The sequence below is a fragment of the Pongo abelii genome, chromosome 5 (genome assembly GCF_028885655.2).
Source record: "Pongo abelii isolate AG06213 chromosome 5, NHGRI_mPonAbe1-v2.0_pri, whole genome shotgun sequence".
Classification (NCBI taxonomy): domain Eukaryota; kingdom Metazoa; phylum Chordata; class Mammalia; order Primates; family Hominidae; genus Pongo; species Pongo abelii.
In genome coordinates, this window is record NC_071990.2 from 2,959,915 (window position 1) to 2,982,430 (window position 22,516).

The following is a 22,516-nucleotide window of genomic DNA, read 5'->3' on the forward strand; positions in this document are numbered from 1 at the left end:
TAAATAAATAAATAAACAAACCAGTCACAGAATGGGAGAAGTGCAACACACACGTAACTGACAAAGGACTTGAATACATAAAATCTAGAGAAATTTTATAAATCGGAAAGGAAAAGATATGCAACCCAGTTAAAACAGGGATGAAATAGCTGAACGGGCACTTCACCAAAGAGAATAAATACACCAAAAAAAGTGCACAACTTTGCTGGTAATTAGAGAAATGCAAATTAAAACCACAATAAGATAATATTATGTGTCTAAACATTGGCAAACATGGCAAGGCTTTTCTAAACAACATGAAATAAATCCAAATAAACAGTGAAATGTGTTTATGGATGGAAAGACTTGACATACTAAAGCTGTCTATTCTCCCCAACATCATTTATAAAAGGAGTGCAATCCTAATTAAAAGCACAACCAAATTCTTTATGGAATTCAACAAGCTGACTCTTAAGTTTGTGTGAAAGAAAAAATTGTACAAAGATAGCTAAGAAAATTCTGAAGGAGGAGATCAGAACAGTGTAGACTACAGCAAGGATAATCAAATAGATTAATAGAAAAGGTGAGTCTTTGCAGGTTGGGTTTTCCAGAAGCAGCCACTGAGTTGGAGATTGGGGTGCAAGGAAGGAGTGGGAAGCAGGAATGAGCAGAGGAAGAAGTCAGAAGGCAACGAAGCCTGACAGAGAGCTCTGGCAGCGGGGAGCACTGAGCAAATGCCCCTCAGGCTTGTCCCACGTCAGACTGAAATGGCCAAGGCTTTATCCCCTCGCCTTTCTCAGTCACTTGCTCAGAAGGGGAGTACCTGGAGCAAAGGAGTTCACAGCTGCAGGCTGTTTGTTCACTCAGCTCCTTGCAACAGGGCAGCAAATCCCTCCTTGAGGGGGAATCTGAGAGGCCCATCACTGTGTCTACCACAAAGTCCAAAATCAATCCATGTACGTTTCTTAAGCTACACACAAAATTTGCAAGGTATAAAGAAAAAGATTATTGTATATGACTTCATGAAAATGGAAAGGTAGTTGAAAAGGAGAAATTGTGTTTAGCAAAGGATTAATATCCAGAATATTTAATAGAGTGCCTACAAATAAAAAACAAAAATAGGCCGGGTACGGTGGCTCACGCCTGTAATCCCAGCACTTTGGGAGGCCGAGGCGGGCGGATCACGAGGTCAGGAGCTCGAGACCATCCTGGCTAACATGGTGAAACCCCATCTCTACTAAAAATACAAAAAATTAGCCAGGCGTGGTGGCAGGCACCTGCAGTCCCAGCTACTTGGGAGGCTGAGGCAGGAGAATGGTGTGAACCCAGGAGGCGGAGCTTGCAGTGAGCTGAGATGGAGCCACTGCACTCCAGCCTGGGTGACAGAGCGAGACTCCGTCTCAAAAAAACAAACAAACCAAAATGAAAAATAATAGACAAAGAACATGGACAATTCAAAAAAGAAACTGAACAACATACTTCAGAAAAGATATTTGGCCTTGCCAACAGAGAAAGGCAAAATGAACCCATTACAATTTTTCATCCATTAGATTGAAATTTTTGAAAGATTAGTGATACAGGGTGTTGGTGAAAATGCAGAATAACAAGCAGTCTTCTGCAGTATTGGTAAGAGTGGCGAAGTTTATTAGAAGGTGAGGCACCCAACAAACTCCACAAGCCCATAAGTTTGGCTGCAGTTCTACTCTCAGTAACCTATACCGCTCACGTGCACTCAAAGATGTAGTTTCCATTCTTTGCACCTTAGTTTATAAGAGTGAAAAATTAGAAACAACTCAAATGTCCATAAGTAAATGCCCTAAATTATGATTCATCTAAACTACAGAATACTAATAGCCATTTAAAAGAAAGAGGTGGAAACTAACATGTAATGATATAGAAAGATCTTCAAGATTAGCTGTTAGTGAAAAAAATAAGTCACAAAACAATACTTATAGTGTGGTCCTTTTAATGTTAAAGATATATATATATATATATAGGCCGGGTGCAGTGGCTCATGCCTGTAATTCCAGCACTATGGGAGGCTGAGGTGGGCAGATCACTTGATGTGAGGAGTTGGAGACCAGCTGGCCAACATGGTAAAACCCTGTCTCTACTAATAATACAAAAAAACACTGGCCAGGTCTGGTGGTGCATGTCCGTAATTACAACTACTTACGAGGCTGAGGCATGAGAATTGCTTGAACCTGGGAGGTGAAAGTTGCAGTGAGCCAAGATCGTGCCACTACACTTCACCCTGGGCAACAGAGTGAAACTGTGTCTCAAATATATGTATATATTTCTGGAATGTGTGTGCAAATTCCTAGAGAGAGAATAAGAGTGATATGCATCACACTCTGCATAAGGCTTACCTCTAGGGAATGGAAGAGTAGGTGCTGAAGGAATGTTTGAGTGTTATTCTATGTGATTCTGCATTGTTTGAATCTTTGGGGGGGGGTTTTTTGTTTTCTTTTTGAGACAGTCTTACTCTGTCACCCAGGCTGGAGTGCAGTGGCACAATCTGGGCTCACTACAACCTCCACCTCCCGGGTTCAAGTGATTCTCGTGCCTCAGCCTCCCGAGTAGCTGGGATTACAGGCGTGCACCACCACACCCAGCTAATTTTTTTGTACTTTTAGTAGAGATGGGGTTTCACTATGTTGGCCAGGCTGGTCTTGAACTCCTGACCTCAAGTGATCTGCTCGCCTTGGCCTCCTAGAGTGCTGGGATTACAGGTGTGAGCCACCACGCCCGGCCTGTTTGAATCTTTCAAAAGGACTTTGTACTTAACATGTTTGTGTAATAAAAATAACTATAAAAAGAAAATCAATTTTATAAAATTAAAATAACAAAAATACTTTTCATATTAGGCCAAGCGGGGTGGCTCATGCCTGTAATCTCAGCACTTTGGGAGGCTGAGGTGGGTGGATTTCTTGAGGCCAGTTCAAAACCAGCAACATGGCAAAAACCGATCTCTACAAAAAATACAAAAATTAGCCAAGCGTGGTGGCGCATGCCTGTTGTCCCAGCTACACAGGAGGCTGAGGTAGCAGGCTCTCTTGAGCCTGGAGGTCGAGCCTGCACTCTAGCCTGGATGACACAGTGAGACTCTGTCTCAAGAAAAAAAAAAAAAAAACAACTTTTCATATTAATTAAAAACAATAAACATACAGCTGGGTGAGGTGGCTCATGCCTGTAATCCCAGCTCTTTGGGAGGACAAGCTGGGAGGATTGCTTGAGCCCAGGAGTTGGAGGTTTCAGTGAGCTATGACCATGCCACTGCACTCCTGCCTGGGTGACAGAGGGAGATTCGATCTCTAAAAATAAACATACAAAGAGACAAAAACAATATACAGAATGCTACAGAGTGTGAACATAATTAATACCCTCTGTCATTCTCCCCTAGATCATGCATGTATTCATTTAGCTAATATTTTTGACCACCTATTTATATAGCAGACAATCTGTTAAGAGCAAAATACAAATAAAACTAGGAAACAAAAAAAACTTGAAGGAAAAATACCAAAGTGTTAACATTTTATCTTTGGGTGTACGGCAAAACTATGGATAGGTTTTAAGAATATATAATTTTCTATATTTTCTATAATGAGGATTATTGCTTCTATAAGGAAAAAGATTTTTACTGTGGCAAAATATACTTAACATAAAATTCTCTATTTTAACCGTTTTTAAGTGAACAATCCAGTGGCTTTAAGTACATTCATAATGTTGTGCGGCCATTACCACTATCTATATCTAGAACTTTTTTATCATCCCAAACTGCAACTCTGTACCTGCTAAACGATAACTCCCCATTCCTCCCTCTCCCAGCCCCTGGTAGCTTCTATTCTGTTTTCTGTCTCTGAATTCTAGGTAACTCCTAGCAAAAGGATCACACAATGTATTTCCTTTGGAGTCTGCATATTTCACTTAGCATAATGTTTTCAAGGTTCATCTGTTTCATAGCATGTATCAGAATTTCATTCCCTTTTATGGCTGAATAACATTTCATCATATGGATATACAGGTTGAACATCCCTAAACCCAAAATCCAAAATTCAAAATCCTCCAAAATCTGAAACGTTTTGAGTGCCAGCATGATGCCACAAGTGGAAAATACCACACCTGACACCTTTGCTTTCTGATAGTTCAGTATCCTCAAACTTTGTTTCATGCACAAAATTATTAAAATATGGTATCAAGTGACCTTCAGGCTATGTGTATAAGGTGTATATGAAACACAAATCAACTTCATGTTTAGACTTAGGTCCTCTCCCCACGATCTGTCATTCTGTACATGCAAATATTCCCAAATTGGAAGTAATCCAAAATCCAAAACACTTCTAATCCCAAGCATTTTGGATAAGGGATACTATACCTGCACCATATTTTGAGTTCCTGCCTTCAGTTCTTTGGGGTATATATCCAGGTGTGGAATTGCTACATCATATGGTAATTCTATGTATAACTTTTTTTTTTTTTTTTCTGAGACAGAGTCTCACTCTGTTGCCCAGGCTGGAATGCAGTGGCACCATCTTGGCTCACTGCAACCTCCGCCTCCCAGGTTCAAGCGATTCTCCTGCCTCAGCTTCCCGAGTAGCTGGGATTATAGGCATACACCACCACGCCCAGCTAATTTTTTGTATTTTTAGTAGAGATGGGGTGGTTTCACCATGTTGGCCAGGCTGGTCTCAAACTCCTAACCTCAGGTGATCTGCCCACCTTGGCCTCCCAAAGTGCTGGGATTACAGGCGTGAGCTACCATGCCCGGCCATGTTTAACTTTTAAGAACTGTTAAATTGTTATACACAGTAGCTACACCATTTTATATTCCCCACCAGCAATGCACAAGGATTCTAATTTCTCCACCATCTTACGAACACTTTTTATTTATCATTTTTATATTATAGTCACTCTAAGGAGTGTGAAAGTGTACCTCATGGTGGTTTTGACTTGCATTTCCCTATGACTAATGATGTTGAGCATCTTTTCATGGCTTATTGGCCATTTGTATATCTTCTATGGAGAAACTGCTATTCAAGTTCTTTGCCCATTTTTGAATTGGGTTGTTTGGTTTTTGTTGTTGAGTTGTAGGATTTTTTTTTTTATGTTCTGGATTTCATCCGTTTTCAGATATACATTGTTTGCAATTTTTTCCCCATTATTTTATTTTATTTATTTATTTATTTTGTAGACAGAATCTTGCTCTGTTGCCACCCAGGCTGGAGTGCAGTGGCGGAATGTTGGCTCACTGCAACCTCTGCCTCCCAGGTTCAAGAGATACTCCTGCCTCAGCCTCCCGAGTAGCTAGGACTACAGGCACACACCATGCCTGGTTAGTTTTTGTATTTTTAGTGGAGACAAGGTTTCACCATGTTGGCCTGGCTGGTCTCGAACTCCTGACCTCATGTGATCCACCCGCCTTGGCCTCCCAAAGTATTTTTTCCTTATTCTGTGGGTTATCTTTTTACTCTTTTCATAGTATCCTTTGATGCACAGAAGCTTTTAATTTTGATATATTATTTTTACTTTTTACTTTTGTTTGTGCTTTTGTGTCATAACCAAGAAATCGCTGCCAAGTCCGATGTCATGAAGCTTTTTCTCTGTGTTTTCTTCTAAGAATTTTTGTGGCACTAGCCCTTAAATTAAGTCTTTGATCCATTGTGAGTTAATTTTTATATGTATGAAATAATTTTTATATGTATGAAATAAGGGTCCAACTTCATTATTTCATATGTGTATATTCAGTTTTCCCCATCGAATGGTCTTGGCAACCTTGTCAAAAATCAATTGGCCGTTTATAGGAGGGTTTATTCCTGGGCTTTTCATTCTGCCCCACTGGCATATGTGCCTGTCTTTATGCCAGTACCACACTGTTTTGAATACTGTAGCTTTGTAGTAAGTTTTGAAATCAGGAAGTGTGAGTCCTACAACCTTGTTCTTTTTAAAGATCATTTTGGCTATTTGGGAAAAACATTAATTTAAAAAAATTACTACTTGTAAGATCTATGTGAAATTTCTACCTTCTGAAAATATGAATTCTTCTTGTTAAAATTTTCTGGGACTCAATATTTCCTGCTGTTCACTAAAGTGTGTATTTATGCTCTTAATTATAGAAAGAGTATTCAAACGAAAATGCAGTTGTGAAGAGAATGCAGTCTCTTCAACTTGATTGTGTGGCAGTACCTCCAAGCCGGTCAAATTCAGGTAAATTACACTATGGTCAAAATCTATTCATTTATTTGTTTGGTTACTCATTCACTCCACTCTCTAAAAGACTATTCAGGACCATATGGGAAACAGAAGAAACTATAAAAGTGAACACCTGCCTTACAGGAATTTATAATAATATTCGAGAGTCAAGTTACATGTATTTGAAATATGAAATAACAGTGTGCTCACCAGTCATAGAGTGTTCTGAACAAAAGGCCTAATATATCTGATGGGGAGAAGTGACAGTTCAGAAGAAGGAAGGGGACAAACGTGAGAGCAAAGTCCCTGAGGAGCTCGGAGTGACTTAGAGCCAGGATACAAGCAGAGAGTCTGGTCTCAGGTCAAGTAGGGATACTTTTTTCACTGTAACAAAAGGGATAGCAGAGTATAGGATACTGAAGCCGCTTAGCTACCTGATCTGTGGCTAATTACTTAACCTTTTCTAAACTTCTCCCATCAAAACATAATTGCTCCTCCTCTCATAGGACTCTTCAAGAATGAAAGAATTCATGGGACGTGCTTAGGACAGAGCTGCTGCAGATCTTTTTTTTTTTTTTTTTGTTGAGACAGAGTCTCTCTGTCACCCCGGCTGGAGTGCAGTAGTGTGTGATCTTGGCTCACGACAACCTCCGCGTTTCAGGTTCAAGTGATTCTTCTGCCTCAGCCTCCCAAGCAGCAGGGATTACAGGCATGCACCACCGTGCCTGGCTAATTTTTGTATTTTCAGTAGAAACGGAGTTTCGCCATGTTGGCCAGGCTGGTCTCGAACTCCCGACTTCAGGTGATCCGTCCGCCTCAGCCTCCCAACGTGCTAGGATTACAGGCATGAGCCACCGCACCCAGCCGCAGATCTTAATTTCCACCTGAATCGCTCCAAGGAGACAACTACCTTTCTGCTCCAAACCAAGTCCCTTTTTTCCTTGATCATCCCTGCAACAGCCGCTTTTCTCTTGCTTGCTATACTTTTCCTAGTACTCTCTCACTGCCAGCGAGGAGCTCCTATTATTATTTGTAAAGCTTGTGGGAAGAGGACCATCTCCTAAATGCTTTGGACTGGTCTCGTACTTGTTTTCTGTGTGTTACTTTGAGATACAGATTCATGACGGCGCTCAGATTTTATTTTACTTTTTAATGTTTCATGAAACCCATTCTAATGTTGATCATTTCTTCTCAGCCACAGAACAGCCTGGTTCACTGCACAGTTCCCAGGGACTTGGGATGGGTCCTGTGGAGGAGTCCTGGTTTGCCCCCTCCCTGGAGCACCAGCAAGAAGAGAATGAGCCCAGCCTGCAGAGTAAACTCCAAGATGAAGCCAACTACCATCTTTATGGCAGCCGCATGGACAGGCAGACGAAACAGCAGCCCAGACAGAATGTGGCTTACAACAGAGGGGAGGAAAGGAGACGCAGGGTCTCCCATGACCCTTTTGCACAGCAAAGACCTTATGAGAATTTTCAGAATACAGAGGGAAAAGGCACTGCTTATTGCAGTGCAGCCAGTCATGGTAATGTAGTGCACCAGCCCTCAGGGCTCACCAGCCAACCTCAAGTACTGTATCAGAACAATGGATTGTATAGCTCACATGGCTTTGGAACAAGACCATTGGATCCAGGAACAGCAGCTCCCAAAGTTTGGTACAGGCCATTTCCAAGTCGTATGCCTAGTCCGTATAATATCCCAGTGCCTGAGACCAACTATCCAGGAAACACACCCACCATGCCATTCAGCTCCTTGCCACCAACAGGTAAATGGGTCTTCGATAGTCACAATCTTGTCTTTTTTTATTTTTCAGAAGATAAAGCAACCAAGCAGCTCTATTATAGATTGTGGGTTACAATGGGAACAGAGGGCATCGTCAGCTGCCAGATGCAAATTGCCCCTGTGGACTGGACTCCGCCAGACCACTTGGTCTGGGAGTATTTCTTCTGGGGCTAGGAGTCGTCACAGATGCCTGCAAGCGTCGGGTTACAGGTCCTTGTGAGTGGCAGGCGTCTTTGACTCTAACCTGGAGTGCATAGTAGTCCTATTTCACCCAATCTCTGATAAACGGGAAGTTATCTGCTTACTTGCTTGTACCTTGCTTGCTGCTTTTTGAAGGTAAGAAATCAGTCTTGGATATTTTTGTTTCTTACCTTATATAGCTCAAAGACTACCATTAGTGATGAAAAATTTTCTTTTAACTCCCATATCTCTATCAGGTGAAGTAAAAGGTAGGTGATAGTAGTCACTGGCAGTCTAGAATGGAAGTGATTTAATGTAATATCCAGCATTTTAATCAAATAATACTCACCAACATCACCTTAACTACCTGAACGGCGTCTACCAATGATACCCACAGGTGTCCTGGAGATCTTGAAATCATCTCAGGTAGAGGAAGCTTTGAGAACCACAGAGCTTAGTTACATTTTCTTTCAAAAGGCCAAATTCTCCAAAAACGTCCTATGCAAACATCCTCGATTTTTTCCATAGGTTTTATGAGAAGATCTGTAGAATGCAAAATATTGGAGTAGACATTAAGCAGTATCCAAGTCATGTATAATCCTATGAGCAGAATGTCCTTTTGTTTCCTTCATGTTGGGGATAAAATTTTTTATTAGTATTGCCATATCATTTTATTCATTCATGATTAAGTCAATAAAAATTTCAGCTGGGGGCCATGGTTGGCCAGGCGTGGTGGCTCATGCCTGTAATCCCAGCACTTTGGGAGGCTGAGGTGGGTGGATCACTTGAGGCCAGGAGTTCGAGACCAGCCTGGCTAACATGGCGAAACCCTGTCTCTACTAAATAATACAAAAATTAGCCGGGCGTGGTGGCACATGCCTTTAGCCCCAGCTACTAGGGAGGCTGAGGTAGGAGAATCACTTGAACCCTGGAGACAGACGTTGCAGTGAGCTGAGATCATGCCACTGCACTCCAGCCTGGGCAACAGAGTGAGACTGTGTCTCGAAAAAAAAAAAAAAAAAATTCCACTGGCTGGGCACAGCGGCTCACGCCTGTAATTCCAGCACTTTGGGAGGCCGAGGCGGGAAGATCACGAGGTCAGGAGATTAAGACCATCCTGGCTAACACTGTGAAACCCCGTCTCTACTAAAAATACAAAAAATACAAAAAAAATAGCTGGGCATAGTGGCATGCGCCTGTAATCCCAGCTACTCGGGAGGGTGAGGCAGGAGAATCACATGAACCTGGGAGGCAGAGGTTGCAGTGAGCCGAGATCGCACCACTGCACTCCAGCCCGGGTGACAGAGCGAGACTCTGTCTCAAAAAAAAAAAAAAACTTCCACAACTCTTCCCACTTTGTGCCATGCAGTTCTCCAGGCACTGGAGCTATAACTGAACAAACAGCCTGAGTGAGTCCCTTCCCTCATACAGTTTAAATCCTAGTGGACAGAAGGCAGACCCTAAACCAATATTTAATGTGTCGTTTTTTATCTTTTTTCTATATGAGCAACCCAAATACTCTATAGTTTAGTGCCAGAAATCTCTTTCTGTTTTCACTCTCGCTCTGGTTCCTGGTTCTGCCCGTGACAGATGTACAGGGATGCAGCTTCTTCGGGATTCTGAGATGCTTTCAGTGGGGAAGGGGCACTTGGATCTACAATAAATATTAGAATTTTCTGTGTTTTGCTCCCAGAGATGACCCTGCCAAGTACTGAGCTAGTAAATGAACACGCCGAGTTTTTCCTTGCAAATTTCAGTAAGTCTTCTGCTTGCTTTTGTTATCATCAAAAAGTCCTAACTCTGTACCAAAATGTGAGTTTTCTAATTTGCCATACCACAGAAGAAGGGTGTGTGTATCCAGTAAGTACAAAAGGAAAATAAATGTCTTCCTTTCAGTGAAAGAGCTCTTAGACCCACTGCTTTTTATTCATGGTGCTGCTTGAAGTGAGGTTAGAAAAGGAAAGCTTACTGGGCTAAGAGTCAGGAGACCCAGGTCTAGTCCTGCTTGTGCCAGTCACTATATGGGTGACTTTGGGAAAGTCGTTTGCCTCTCCAGAGTTCATTCTCCTCAATTATAAATGAAAATGTTACAACTGAAAATTTATATATTGTAAGCTCTAGTATGTTTCTAATATTGCATTAGTTTCTCCACTTCGTAACTTTCATGGTTTTTCCAGTGGCCAGATTTGGGCGGAAAGCACTGATTCAAGAACACAAATTTCCAAGTAGAGAGGTGCAGGGTAAATAAACCTCCATGTAAGCCCGTGGTGAGCGCAGACTGTGAGCGACAAACACGGTGTCAGTGTAAGCTGGAGGTGGTGGGCCAGGAGGATTAAACAGGGTAAGGCAGCTTAGCACTGTGCCTGACGATGCGCAGAGTAAGTGCTTAGTAAACGGCAGCTGCTGTTATTAGCACTGTTATTATCATTGTTAACAAAGAACACCTAGACAGCCTTGAGCACTGGAAGGCACCTCAGAGACTGTCACAGGGGTTCCTTGCTAGGATTCCAAGGACCCCAGTTTCAGCAGCTTCACAAACACCCTGCATTGCACACAGATGGCGTGTGTGCGCACATCCTATATTTCTTACACCTTTCAGTAGAGAGGGTCCCTAGTTTCCTTGGCTTCCTCAGAGAAAATGTAACAAATGAGCATGGTGCCTGGTCCAGAGGGCGGCCTACCTTAGGGCCAGGTGTGCTGACGGAAGTACCTTGAGCTGATACTCATTTCCCTCCCTCCTCAGAACTGTCTTCTCAACCACCTTCTCTCTCCTACAAATATATGCCAAGTGCTCTTTAGGGACAGTACCGACACTTGACAAATTCAGCTCAGCATGAATGTCATTGAGCCCATGGCCCGTACCAAGGCCCGGGCTAGCGAGTGTAAGGAATACAAAAACAAGTGGGTGTGGTCGCTGCCCTCTTGGGACTCACATTCTAGTGGAGAAGTCAAAGAGACCCAGCTCGGATACAGAGCGGCGCAGGGCAGAGTGCTGAGTCTAGGATTACAGTGCAGGCTCATGGAAGGAGGTGGAATTTGTGCTGGGCCTATGTCAGAAACTCACAAGCAGGGAGAAGCACGTGGGGAGGTCAGCAGTCCAGGCAGAGGCAGGAGCATCATGTCAGCAGATCAGTGGGAAATCTGGTGGGACTGGAGTCTCTGGAGTGGAGACAGAGGAGACAGTGAAAGGAAGATCAGAGACAAGAGGGTAGGGCAGAGCTGTGGCTAGCTTCTGAATACTGAACCTGAGAGGTTTGAGTTTATCAGGTAAAGGAGGAGGACCCTTCACAGATGTTGTTCAGAGTTGTGGGATCCTGCTGGGAAGTGTGGCTGAGCTTTGCTGTGTTGTTCATCCACTTCTGTTTTCTGACTTGGTATTAGCCACATTTTTTTATGGTAAAATTCAAAAACATAAAATTTACCATTTTAACCATTTTTACAGTGGCATTATCTAACATTCACATTGTTATGCAACCATCACCACCATCTATCTATATAACTGTTTTAATCTTGCAAAACTAAAAACTCTGTATGCATTAAACACCAACTCCCCAGTTCCCCTCCCAGCCCCTGACAACCGCCATTCTACTCTCTGTTTCTGTGACTGACTATTCTAGGTACCTCATATGAGTGGAATCGTGCAGTATTTTTCTTTGTGGCTGGCTTCATTCACTTAGGAAATGTCCTCAAGGTTCATGCATGTTGTAGCATGTGATGTGATTCCCTTCCTTTTCAAGGCTGACTATTCCATTGTGTAGCTAGACCACAGTTGGGTTATCCACTCGTCTGCTCATGGGTGCTTGGCTTACTTCTACCTTTTGGCTATTGTGAATAATGCTGCAATGAACATATGGGTAGAAATATTTCTTCAAGACCCTGTTTTAGTTCTTTTGGGTATATACTCAGAAATGGAATTGCTGGATCATATGGTAATTCTATCTTTAATTTTTTTGAAGAATCACGATTTTTTTTTTTTTTTTTTTTTGAGACAGACTCTCATTCTGTCGCCAGGCTGGAGTGCAGTGGCACGATCTTGGCTCACTGCAAGCTCCGCCCCCTGGGTTCAAGTGATTCTCCTGCCTCAGCCTCCTGAGTAGCTGGGATTACAGGCGCCCACCACCACTCCTGGCTAATTTTTGTATTTTTAGTAGAGATGGGGTTTCACCATGTTGGCCAGGCTGGTCTCGAACTCCTGACCTCAGGTGATCACCTGCATCGGCCTCCCAAAGTGCTGGGATTACAGGCGTGAACCACCGCACCCGGCCCACTATACTCTTTATAGCAGCGGCTGCACCATTTCACATTCCCACCAGCAGTGCACAAGGGCTTCATTTTTTCCACATCTTTGTCAATATGTTATGTTTTTAATCGTAGGCATCCTAATGGGTATGAGGTGGTTTAGCCAGATTTTAAAGAAGGAAAGTTTAAAGGGTGGCATAGGATAATTAACTTAATGTTTGGGATAAAGCCCTGCTTTTTTGCCATGCTGTATTTTTTTCTCTTGCTTTTGATCTAGAATTACTTACCTGTGTGTTTCTCTCTATTCAGATGAATCTATAAAATGTACCATATACAATAGTACTGGCATTCAGATTGGAGCCTACAATTATATGGAGATTGGTGGGACGAGTTCATCACTACTAGACAGCACAAATACGAACTTCAAAGAAGAGCCAGCTGCTAAGTACCAAGCTATCTTTGGTAAGATACCCTGGAAGGACCCAACGCCTAGCAACCTTGAACTTTCTTACTTGTGAGAAGGACATAGTGGAATCTTAAAATTTCTCTGATAATTCTTCTTGAAAGTTTTCTCATGTTACTTCTGCAAAATATCTTTGTAATTTCCATATAATTCCTTTGTCATTTATTTTTAATATGGAGATAATCACAGTATTTAATTTATGGATTTGTTGTGAAAATTAAATGAGTTGATATGTATAAAAAGCTTAGAACACTGCCTGGCACATAGTAAGTTCTATAAAAAGTGTTAAACTTTCATCATTATCATCAGTATTACTTCTCAGACCCGGAAGAAATAGCTGTGTCAGGCCCTCATCGAAGGAGATCCTGTAAAAGATAGAAGACTGTGCCCTCCACAGCACTTCTGTAATACAATCAAGAGGGCTATCTCTTATAGGGTTCTATGGTGCAGCCCATAATGCTAATCCCAAAGTACAGTCTGGAAAAAGTCGTGAGGCCAAGACAACTTGATTAAGAACTCAACTTTCTAATTAACCATGGAATTGGCGCTTTTTTTTTTTTTCTGTAAAGGAACCAATAGTAAATGTTAGGCCCTGCTGGCTTTGAGGTCTCTTGGAACTACTCAACTCTCTTATTGTAGTGCAAAAGCAACCACAGACAATATGTACATGAATGAGCACGGCTGTGTTCCAATAAAAGTTGATTTACAAATGCTGGCAGGGAGCCAGATTTGGCCCACAGGCCATAGTTGGCCAACCCCTGGTCTAACCCATTTGAAGGACAGCTTTTAAAATACCTAGAACAGAACTTTCAAATGGCCAAGGGCACCTGTGAGAATCTAATGAAACCCAGGATCTACCCCCTACAGAAATATTGACAAAATTTGGAAAATATCTTGGGAAGTTCTTGGACTGCTGACAATATATAAGATATGGATAGAGAGAAAGCCACATCACAGAGGGCTGAGGAAAGAAGAGAGGTTGAAAGGAAGGATGAAATGTTTTCTTCCTTATATTCTGTTTAATGAGGTAGTGTGGGGATTAAGGAATTTTTTTTGTTGTGGTTGTTGTACATTTTTATTTGTTTCCTTTTATTATTTTTATGAAGGGAGAAGGGAAGGAACCAGTAGAAGGAGAGGTTATGGCTATTGGAGAAGAGGCAATGTCGGTCGGCAGTGGGGTGGAGTAAAGGAGGGGAAGGGTCCAAAAACAGACCCTGAAGAGTATAGTTACCTCGTCGCTTGAAAGACAAGGAAGGCTTTGTAACTGAATGGGTTCACGCCTGCTGGACAATTCCTTGATTAAGTAAGAGGAAAGTGAACTGTTGGGTGGGGGTAGTGGTCAGGAGTTGAGCGGCTTTAACTTTGGCCAGATGTAAGTAGAGAATGTCTAAAAGGAACAAAAATGGTGGTTTTCCCTTTACATCCAGGAAGGTCTAATACCAACAGGGTCACTGGCTAAGATTGAATAGAACACCCAACCTCGTAGCCACACAGGGGTTTTGTTCACAGAGCCATCAGCTGTGGCTCAGGGATGTGTCTACTAGGAGGAAGGAATGCCTTATTCTTTTTTGTTTTGTTTTTGAGACAGCATCCTGCTCTGTGGCCCAGGCTGAAGTACAGTGGCACAATCATGGCTCACTGCAGCCTCGAACTCCTGAGTTCAAGTGATCCTCCTGTCTCAGCCTCCTCAGTAACTGGGACTACAGGCATGTGCCACCATACCCAGCTAATTAAAAAAAAATTTTTTTTTTGGTAGAGACAGGTTCTTGCTATGTTGCCCAGGACGGGTCTAGAACTCCCGGGTTCAAGTGATCCTCCTGCCTTGGCCTCCCAAAGTGTTGGGATTGTAGGCGTGAGCCACCACGCCAGGCCGGGAATTCCCTATTCTAACTCACATAAAGACTCCATGTGGGCTAGCAGGCATGTGAAATGTCTGCCAGTGCATCAACAGCTATATAACTAAGAAGTTATCTTTTTCACTGTCTTCTGGTACTCTTCATTTCACTTGGGTTTTTTAGCAATTCAGGAAGCTGGAATGTTTGAATGGGTTTTAGCTTGATACCTTCTTCTCTTTCCCATTTGGCAGATAATACCACTAGTCTGACGGATAAACACCTGGACCCAATCAGGGAAAATCTGGGAAAGCACTGGAAGAACTGTGCCCGTAAACTGGGCTTCACACAATCTCAGATTGATGAAATTGACCATGACTATGAGCGAGATGGACTAAAAGAAAAGGTTTACCAGATGCTCCAAAAGTGGGTGATGAGGGAAGGCATTAAGGGAGCCACAGTGGGGAAGCTGGCCCAGGCGCTCCACCAGTGTTCCAGGATCGACCTTCTGAGCAACTTGATTTACGTCAGCCAGAACTAACCCTGGATGGGCTACGGCAGCTGAAGTGGACGCCTCACTTAGTGAATAACCCCAGAAAGTTGGCTGCCTCAGAGCATTCAGAATTCTGTCCTCACTGATAGGGGTTCTGTGTCTGCAGAAATATTGTTTCCTGTACTTCATAGCTGGAGAATGGGGAAAGAAATCTGCAGCAAAGGGGTCTCACTCTGTTGCCCAGGCTGGTCTCAAACTTCTGGACTCAAGTGATCCTCCCGCCTCGGCCTTCGAAAGTGCTGGGATATCAGGCATTGAGCCACTGCGCCCAGCCAACAATCCGCTCTGAGGAAAGCGTAAGCAGGAAGACCTCTTAATGGTGTAGCACCAATAAAAAAATGACTCCTAATTGTGTTTGGAAAGGGACAGAAGAGATGTCTGAGGAAGGTCATTTTCTTTCAGCTTATGGCATTTCCTAGAGTTTTGTTGAAGCAAGAAGAAAAACTCAGAGAATATAAAATCAACTTTTAAAATTGTGTGCTCTCTTCTTCATGTAGGCTCCTGTTATAAACAAAGTACAGTAAAATTCTAAGCCCTGTTCAAAGACTTTTTGGATCACAACTGCAGCTCACTGCCACATTACAGGGTCTGTTAACATTAATATCAAATACTGTATCAGTCACTATAGGCTCTAAGAATCACGTGCAGTCTTCAGTCCATTAAATTATCGATTTTTTTTAGTTAATTGAATTTATATTGAGTTTTCAAATTAACTGAATGGATTTAAAGGGGTACCAAGGAGGGGGGAAACATCAGAATTTCCCAGGCAGTTGTTGCAAGGAACTGCTACTAACTGTGACTACAACAAAAATTCTTGATTGACTTTTAAAGTTATTTCCTGGCATTCTGGTACCTTCACCCAGCCTGGGTGCCCTGGAGAGGGAACAGGAAATGCTGATCTCTACCCCTGGGTAAGACCAGAACCTCAGGGCTGATACTGTTGAGTGGCTTCCTCGGTTTACTCTGTGTACTGTGAAAGTATTTTCATATTTTTTCTGTGTGCCAAAGTGAAAAAGGACAGCTTCTGAGTGTGGTAATTGTGCCTCTAGCACCCAACCTTTCAAAGCCCACCTGAAACCTGGGGGTGGATGAAAGAACTAGAAGAGAAGACTGAAGCTGGGTAGGCCGCTCAGTGTCTCCACTGGCACTTTGCTAAACCGACAAGGAAGGCTGTGTGCTTAGCTCTCCTCAGAGGGAGGGCAAGAAGGGTGTGGTGATGGTCAGTCTGGCTGTCGGAACAGATTCTGGTGTCTTGGGCTGATAACAGTGTTGTTGATTCTGATTGTGAATCCCCTCAACTCTAGCTGACACATACACACCCCTGAAATGGAGCTGCAGAGCAGGCTGTCTCAGCCTTGCCACTGTCGGCATCTCGGGCTGGGTAATTCTCTGTTGTGGGAGACTGTCCTGTGCCTTGTAGGATGTTTAGCAGCATCCCTGCCCCCACCTACTAGATGCCAGGGGCACTGTTCTCCCCACCCCCCGCCCCGCCCCCAGTTGTGACAATAGTCTCTAAACATTGTCAAATGGTCCAAGGAAAGGGAAAAATTGCCCCGGTTGAGAAGAGCACTGCTGTAAAGTAATGAGCCTCGGCTCTCCTGTCTGCACCTGTCCGGTTACTACTTGGCCACCACACAGCCTTGGATCCTACATCCCAAAAGGGAGAATGGAGGGAGGCTCCAGGCTTTGCTGGAGGGGCCTGGGTGAGTTCTGTTTGCTCCTTGTACCACCATCCAAATGGTGTTCTCAAATCTCTTAGATTCCAAAGAGGTTGAATAATTAATGTTAAAAGGCAAGAGGGCAAGGCATTTTTTAACACATTTTTTAAAATGAAATTTTATACCACAACTTTAGGCTATTGATGTGATGTGTCACTGGGACAGATGCGGATCCTCCATGGTGCCTCTGCCACTGAGGCCGCATTTCCTGAGCATAATCCCCTTTTACCCTCCTGCTGCCAAGCAGGAGACGGGATGCTGATGGTAAGAACACCTCCCTGCCAGTGCATTTTGGCCCTCAGGATGAGAGGCCTGCAGCACTGCTGTCCCTGCACCTGGCTCTGGGGCCTTCCCTTCACCCCCACTCTCTCAGCACCATGGTGAGAAGAACCAAGTTTGCCTGTGAGGAGTTACGTACAAGGCCCAAGCTCCACAAGAACACTGCTGTTAATGGGCAAAGCCAAGTGAGCATGACGACACAGACCAGCAAAGGAGAACCGAGACTGTCCACACTTGGTTCGGAAACAAATATTCACACCCTAAGTTATTGCTGGTAATTGAGACCTACTTCCAGCTCCCACAGTCCTGCTTGGTAGATTTTCTACTTGTTGCTACAATCATCATCTTTGCTTTGGGTCTGTCACATGAGGTTAGGGTTTCAGGAATAAAATGTTTAATAAATCACAAAATATGTTAGGCAGTATTTTGATGTACATTTTAATGTGTGGCATTTATGAAAGGGAAAGGGTTTTCTAATAATAAAGGCATAAATAGGAGTCTAAATATTCAAGATTTTAGAAGCAGCTGATTTCAGAGAAATCACTGAAAGGTTAATGCTACTACAGTGATTTTTACAATATGTAATAATCCAAGTATACGACCAGGTATAGTGGCTCATGCCTGTAATCCCAGCACTTTGGGAGGCCAAGCTGGGAGGATCGCTTGAGGCCATGAGTTCAAGACCAGTGTGGACAACACAGCAAGACCCTATCTCCACAAAAACATTAAAAAATATTAGCCAGGTGTGGTGGTGTATGCCTGTAGTCCTAGCTTCTTGGGAGGCTAAGGTGGGAGGATCACTTGAGCCCAGGAGTTTGAGGCTGTGGGGAGCTGTGATCACACCATGTAATAGCAATCATCATCATCATCATCCAAGTATAGAGTCCTGAAATTTAGAGCTCAAAACTCCCCTCTGCCCCTTCTCAGCTGTGTTACCCAGGCCTTGCTTCCTAACCTTTCACTGTCATTATCCAAGTATAGAGTCCTGAAATTGAGCAGCTCAAAATTACTTTTCAGCTGTGTTACCTAGGGCTTGCTTCCTAAACTTTCTTAGCCTCAGTTGCCTCATCTATAAATGGAGAGTGCAATAGCACAGAAGGCTGATGTGAAGATTAAAGAAATATGATGCATCATAAGGTGCCTGGCACAAAAATGGCAGTTTTTTAAACTATACAATCTTGCTATATATAAAGAACTGGTTGTCAGGTATGTTACTTAAAAATAGTGACACCACGCTGGATGCGGTGGCGCACACCTGTAATCCTAGCACTTTACGAGACTGAGGCGGGTGGATCACCTGAGGTCAGGAGTTCGAGACCAGCCTGGCCAACATGGCAAAACCTCGTCTCTACTAAAATTACAAAAATTAGCCAGGCATGGTGGCGGGTGCTTGTAATCTCAGCTACTCAGGAGGCTGAGGCAGGAGAATTGCTTGAACCCGGGAGGCAGAGGTTGCAGTGAGCTGAGATTGCGCCATTGCACTCCAGCCTGGGCAACAAGACCAAAACTCCGTCTCAAAAAAAAAAAAAAAAATTGTGACACCAATAACCTAAAACTCAGTGCTACCGTTTTTTATTAGCACAAGGGTAACTGGTGTTGAAACTGTACAGACAGCTATTTTTATCATTTCTAAGATGAAACCCCAATCAACATATCAGGAAAAAAGGAAATACTGACCTCACCAAAGATTTCTGAAAGTCAAATGATATTAAACTCAAACATTATATATGTCTCTTTCCTTTTATGCAGGAATTAATGTGATAGATTTATGTTGAGAGTAGAATATGAAAACTTTTGCATAGTCTGTATTTAGGCCAAAACTGCCTTTACTACTCAAGAAAGTCCAATGGGCCAGTGAAGACACTGCAGGTGACAGAAATTTCTATGAGTGTAACACCTACAAGCACTGTGCTCACGGGACTGACTGTTACACCAAAAAGGTCTCTTGGAGGAAAAGAAATGCAATATGCAAAGAAGCTGTTGTCTCCAATTATTCAAGCCAAGGCTACAACAGTAGCCACAAATCTGCCAGTTATTTCCGATTAAGGCAGAACGATAGACTTAAAAAGCAATAGTTGTTTTTTTTCTCCACTGAGCTTTCAATTAGATAATGTCTATAACCTTTATAAAGCTGCAATTATACAGTCAAAAGAAAAAAATTAATTGTGGTAAAACATACATAAAACTTACCACTTAAACCACTTTTAGGTGTGTAGTTCAGTGGCATTAAGTACACTCGCAATGTAATGCAGGCATCACCAAAATCCATCTCCAGGACTTTTTCATCTCTCCAAACTGAAACTCTGTCCCCATGAAACACCAACTTTCCATTCCCCCTTCCACCAGCCCTCAACAACCCCCATTCTATTTTCTGTCCCTACAAGTTTGACTCCTCTAGGTACCTTATTATATAAGTGGAATCACACAGTATTTGTCTTTTTTTTGACTGGCTTACCTCCCTCAGCATAGTGTCCTCCAGGTTCATCCATGTAGTAGCATGTGTCAGAATTTCGTTCTTTGTTCAGGCTAAAAAATGTTCCTTTGCATGCACAGACAGCATTTTGCTTACCCATGTATCTGTTTTTGGACACTTAAATTGCTTCCACCCTTTTGGCTATTGTGAATAGTGCCGCTGTCAACATGAGTGTAAAAACATTTCTTCTTGTACACCCTGTTTTAAATTCGTTTGGGTTATATACCCAGAAAAGAAAATGCTGGATCATATAACTGATTTTTTGAGGAACCGCAGTAGTGTTCATCACAGTGGCTGCACCATTTTACATTCCCAACAGCAATATACAAGGGCTTCAATTTCTCTACATCTTCACCAACACTAATTTCTGGGGGTTTTGCTAGTAGCCATCCTAATGGGTGTGAAGTGGTATAAAGAAAATTTAGATCCCATCATCTCTGAAAAGCAAATACACTTCCTAGTACTAGTCAGTACTAGATAGGTGCACAGCGTTTAGAACTTTACTTGATCCAACATAGCAGCCTGCCTAGAGCCGGAGCCCCGCCCGGACGCCCACCCAGCGAGGGCACTATGGCTGGCGGCCTCGCCTCCTGGAAAGGCCATGGTCGCTGAGGCGACGAGCGAGGGCGGGGCAGCGCCGACGGGGACACTCATCCCGGGGGCCAGAGCCAGCACCGAGAGGGGACGGTCTATGCGGGTGCCGGCCGTTCCAGGACTGCGAAACCACGAGCTGAGTTTCGGTCGCCCATGGGAAAGCACCCGGCAGGGCGTGGCTTCGGGACGGGACGGGCAGAGGGCGGAGCAGGATGGAGAGGCGCAGTGGGCGGAGCAGAGGGCGTGGCTTCGGGGCAGAGTGGGCCGGGTACCGCGCTTGGTCTTAGCGCATGCGCGCTCCCGGCAGCTACGCGACCTGTGGCCATGGTGGCTGTGCTGGGCGGCCGGGGCGTGTTGCGCCTGCGGCTGCTGCTCTCAGCGCTGAAGCCCGGGATCCACGTCCCACGGGCCGGAGCCGCGGCCGCGTTCGGGTAATGGCGGCCACCTCGCCCCGGGGGTCCCCAGCATCGGCGCGCTCGAGGGTCGGCGGGAGGGGCGCGTGCCGACAGCAGGAGTTCCCGGCGCGCGGGCACGGGGCGTGGACGCGGCCTGGCTGCCCTGTCGCCCTCTGTGCCGCGAGACCCCGATCCTGGGGGCCGTCCGCGCTTGGTGCTCGAGCCCCTCGATCGTGCATGCGCCTCGGTCAGCCTCAGTTCAAGGAGTCTGGAGCCGTGGAGGCCTGGGCTATGGAGTGCAGTCCCTTCAGCATGCAGACCAGAGAGACCCGGGGAGATATATTTGCCTGTAGTATAGACTCACCCGTGACGGAGCACGGATTAGAATCCCAACGCCCTTATTAGTCCATTGCTCTGTCCAGAGTCCACACTAAGGGCATAAGGACAATAATCTCTTCTTCCTGTTATGTCAGAAATCATCCTAAGAATGACTGTGCCCATTAGCTCTCTAGAGCCGCTAAGGACACGGGTCCCGAGAGCCCTAAGTCTTCTCTTTGCTTGCTGATTTCGTACCTTAATGTGCAAAAGAATCACGTTGGGAACTGTGAAAATTCGGAATCCTGGGCCTCACTCCCAGAGGATCTGATCTACATGTGTGGAGATGCCCAGGAATCTGCTTTATTCTCTTTTGTCCTCCCACCTGTCCCCCCATTTCAGGTAAAACAATAACAAAAAAACTGGATTAATTTCTGACCTTCTGTCTTGAAAATGGATACTCTTGGTCCCAAGAGATAGTGGGCAGAAATGTGGATAGAGCGGCATGAAGCTTGTTTTACTTTATTCTCTACATACATCCCTACACACATGCAAACACACGTATACAACGAACGTACACAGTGCATGTGCGCAGTTGACTGCTGATGGGCTACTTTCATAAAGTCAGTACTAGATAGGTACACAGCGTTTAGAACTTTACTTGATCCAACATAGAAACTTTTAGTTTGAAAACTTGATTTAGAAGGAGAAAAGAGGGCAAATCTGACCAGCTTTTAAAATTTCATATTGCAATTGACTAGCTCCTTTAATTTTAGAATTATTGTAAGATGGTCAGGGCTATTTTGATAGATGGAAAAACATGTTAATGGCTACAGCTGTATAAATTAACAGTGAAAATGATTATTTTTTCCAGTTTCCTGTGTGCAGAAAGGCATCGAAATAAGTTACTGTGATTGTACTAATATAGTTCTTTTTTTTTTGAGACTGACTCTCGCTCTTTTGCCCATGCTGGAGTGCAGTGGTGTGATCTTGCTCACTGCAACCTCTGCCTCCCAGGTTTAAGCGATTCTCGTGGCCTCAGCCTCCTGAGTAGCTGGGATTACAGGTACCTGCCACCATGCCCTGCTAATTTTTGTGTTTTTAGTAGAGATGGGGTTTCACCATGTTGGCCAAGCTGGTCTCGAACTCTTGACCTCAAATGATCCACCTGCCTTGGCCTCCCAAAGTGCTGGGATTACAGGCGTGAGCCGCCGCTCTCGGCCTACCAATATAGTTCTGATAGGTTATTTAATGGTTGAGGAAGGCCCCATCCATCTAGTTGCATTGCAGATCATTCTTCCTAAAATATCTCTGAAAAAACAGTTTTCTCTGGATTTTGTACTGCCGTTTTATAAATGCAGCTGCAAGTTGATATGACATATAATCTGGAAAAACAAGCAGTGGTATTAGTTAATCCTGAAATGCAGTTGTAGCTCAGTATCAGTAGGTAAAAGGATTCGTGTAAAAACTTTGCTTCAGAACAGCCAGTGCCCAACCTACAATTGACTTATGTTCCAAAAACTTG

General features: G+C 43.8%; 2 protein-coding genes and 1 long non-coding RNA gene across 13 annotated transcripts in view; 2 read left to right on the forward strand and 1 right to left on the reverse strand.

The window, feature by feature from the left end:
• The window catches only part of RIPK1 (receptor interacting serine/threonine kinase 1), a 46,757-nt gene extending 30,846 nt beyond the window's left edge, over nt 1–15,911 (forward strand). For 4 of the 8 annotated variants that reach the window (XM_024248764.3, XM_054557129.2, XM_024248763.3 and 1 more), the window contains 5 exons: nt 6,093–6,183; nt 7,364–7,933; nt 9,824–9,886; nt 12,679–12,831; nt 14,919–15,911. In XM_024248764.3, coding sequence (XP_024104532.1) covers nt 6,093–6,183; nt 7,364–7,933; nt 9,824–9,886; nt 12,679–12,831; nt 14,919–15,205 — 1,164 coding nt within the window. In that variant the 3' untranslated portion in view covers nt 15,206–15,911. The remainder of the gene's footprint in view (nt 1–6,092; nt 6,184–7,363; nt 7,934–9,823; nt 9,887–12,678; nt 12,832–14,918) is intronic. The other 4 variants (XM_024248765.3, XM_054557130.2, XM_002816357.5 and 1 more) reach the window with 1 other exon arrangement.
• Nucleotides 5,894–20,599, reverse strand: LOC129059850 (uncharacterized). The gene is made up of 3 exons (XR_008525919.2): nt 19,670–20,599; nt 11,195–11,289; nt 5,894–8,673 (listed from the first exon to the last, which is right to left on the reverse strand). It is a non-coding gene; the product is annotated as an uncharacterized LOC129059850 (long non-coding RNA).
• The window catches only part of BPHL (biphenyl hydrolase like), a 42,579-nt gene continuing 40,606 nt past the window's right edge, over nt 20,544–22,516 (forward strand). Inside the window, exon 1 of one of the 4 annotated variants that reach the window (XM_002816358.6) lies at nt 20,544–20,712. In XM_002816358.6, the coding sequence (XP_002816404.4) occupies nt 20,606–20,712 (107 nt within the window). In that variant the 5' untranslated portion in view covers nt 20,544–20,605. Of the gene's footprint in view, nt 21,394–22,516 lie in introns of all 4 variants that reach the window. The other 3 variants (XM_009241399.4, XM_054557139.2, XM_054557140.2) reach the window with 3 other exon arrangements.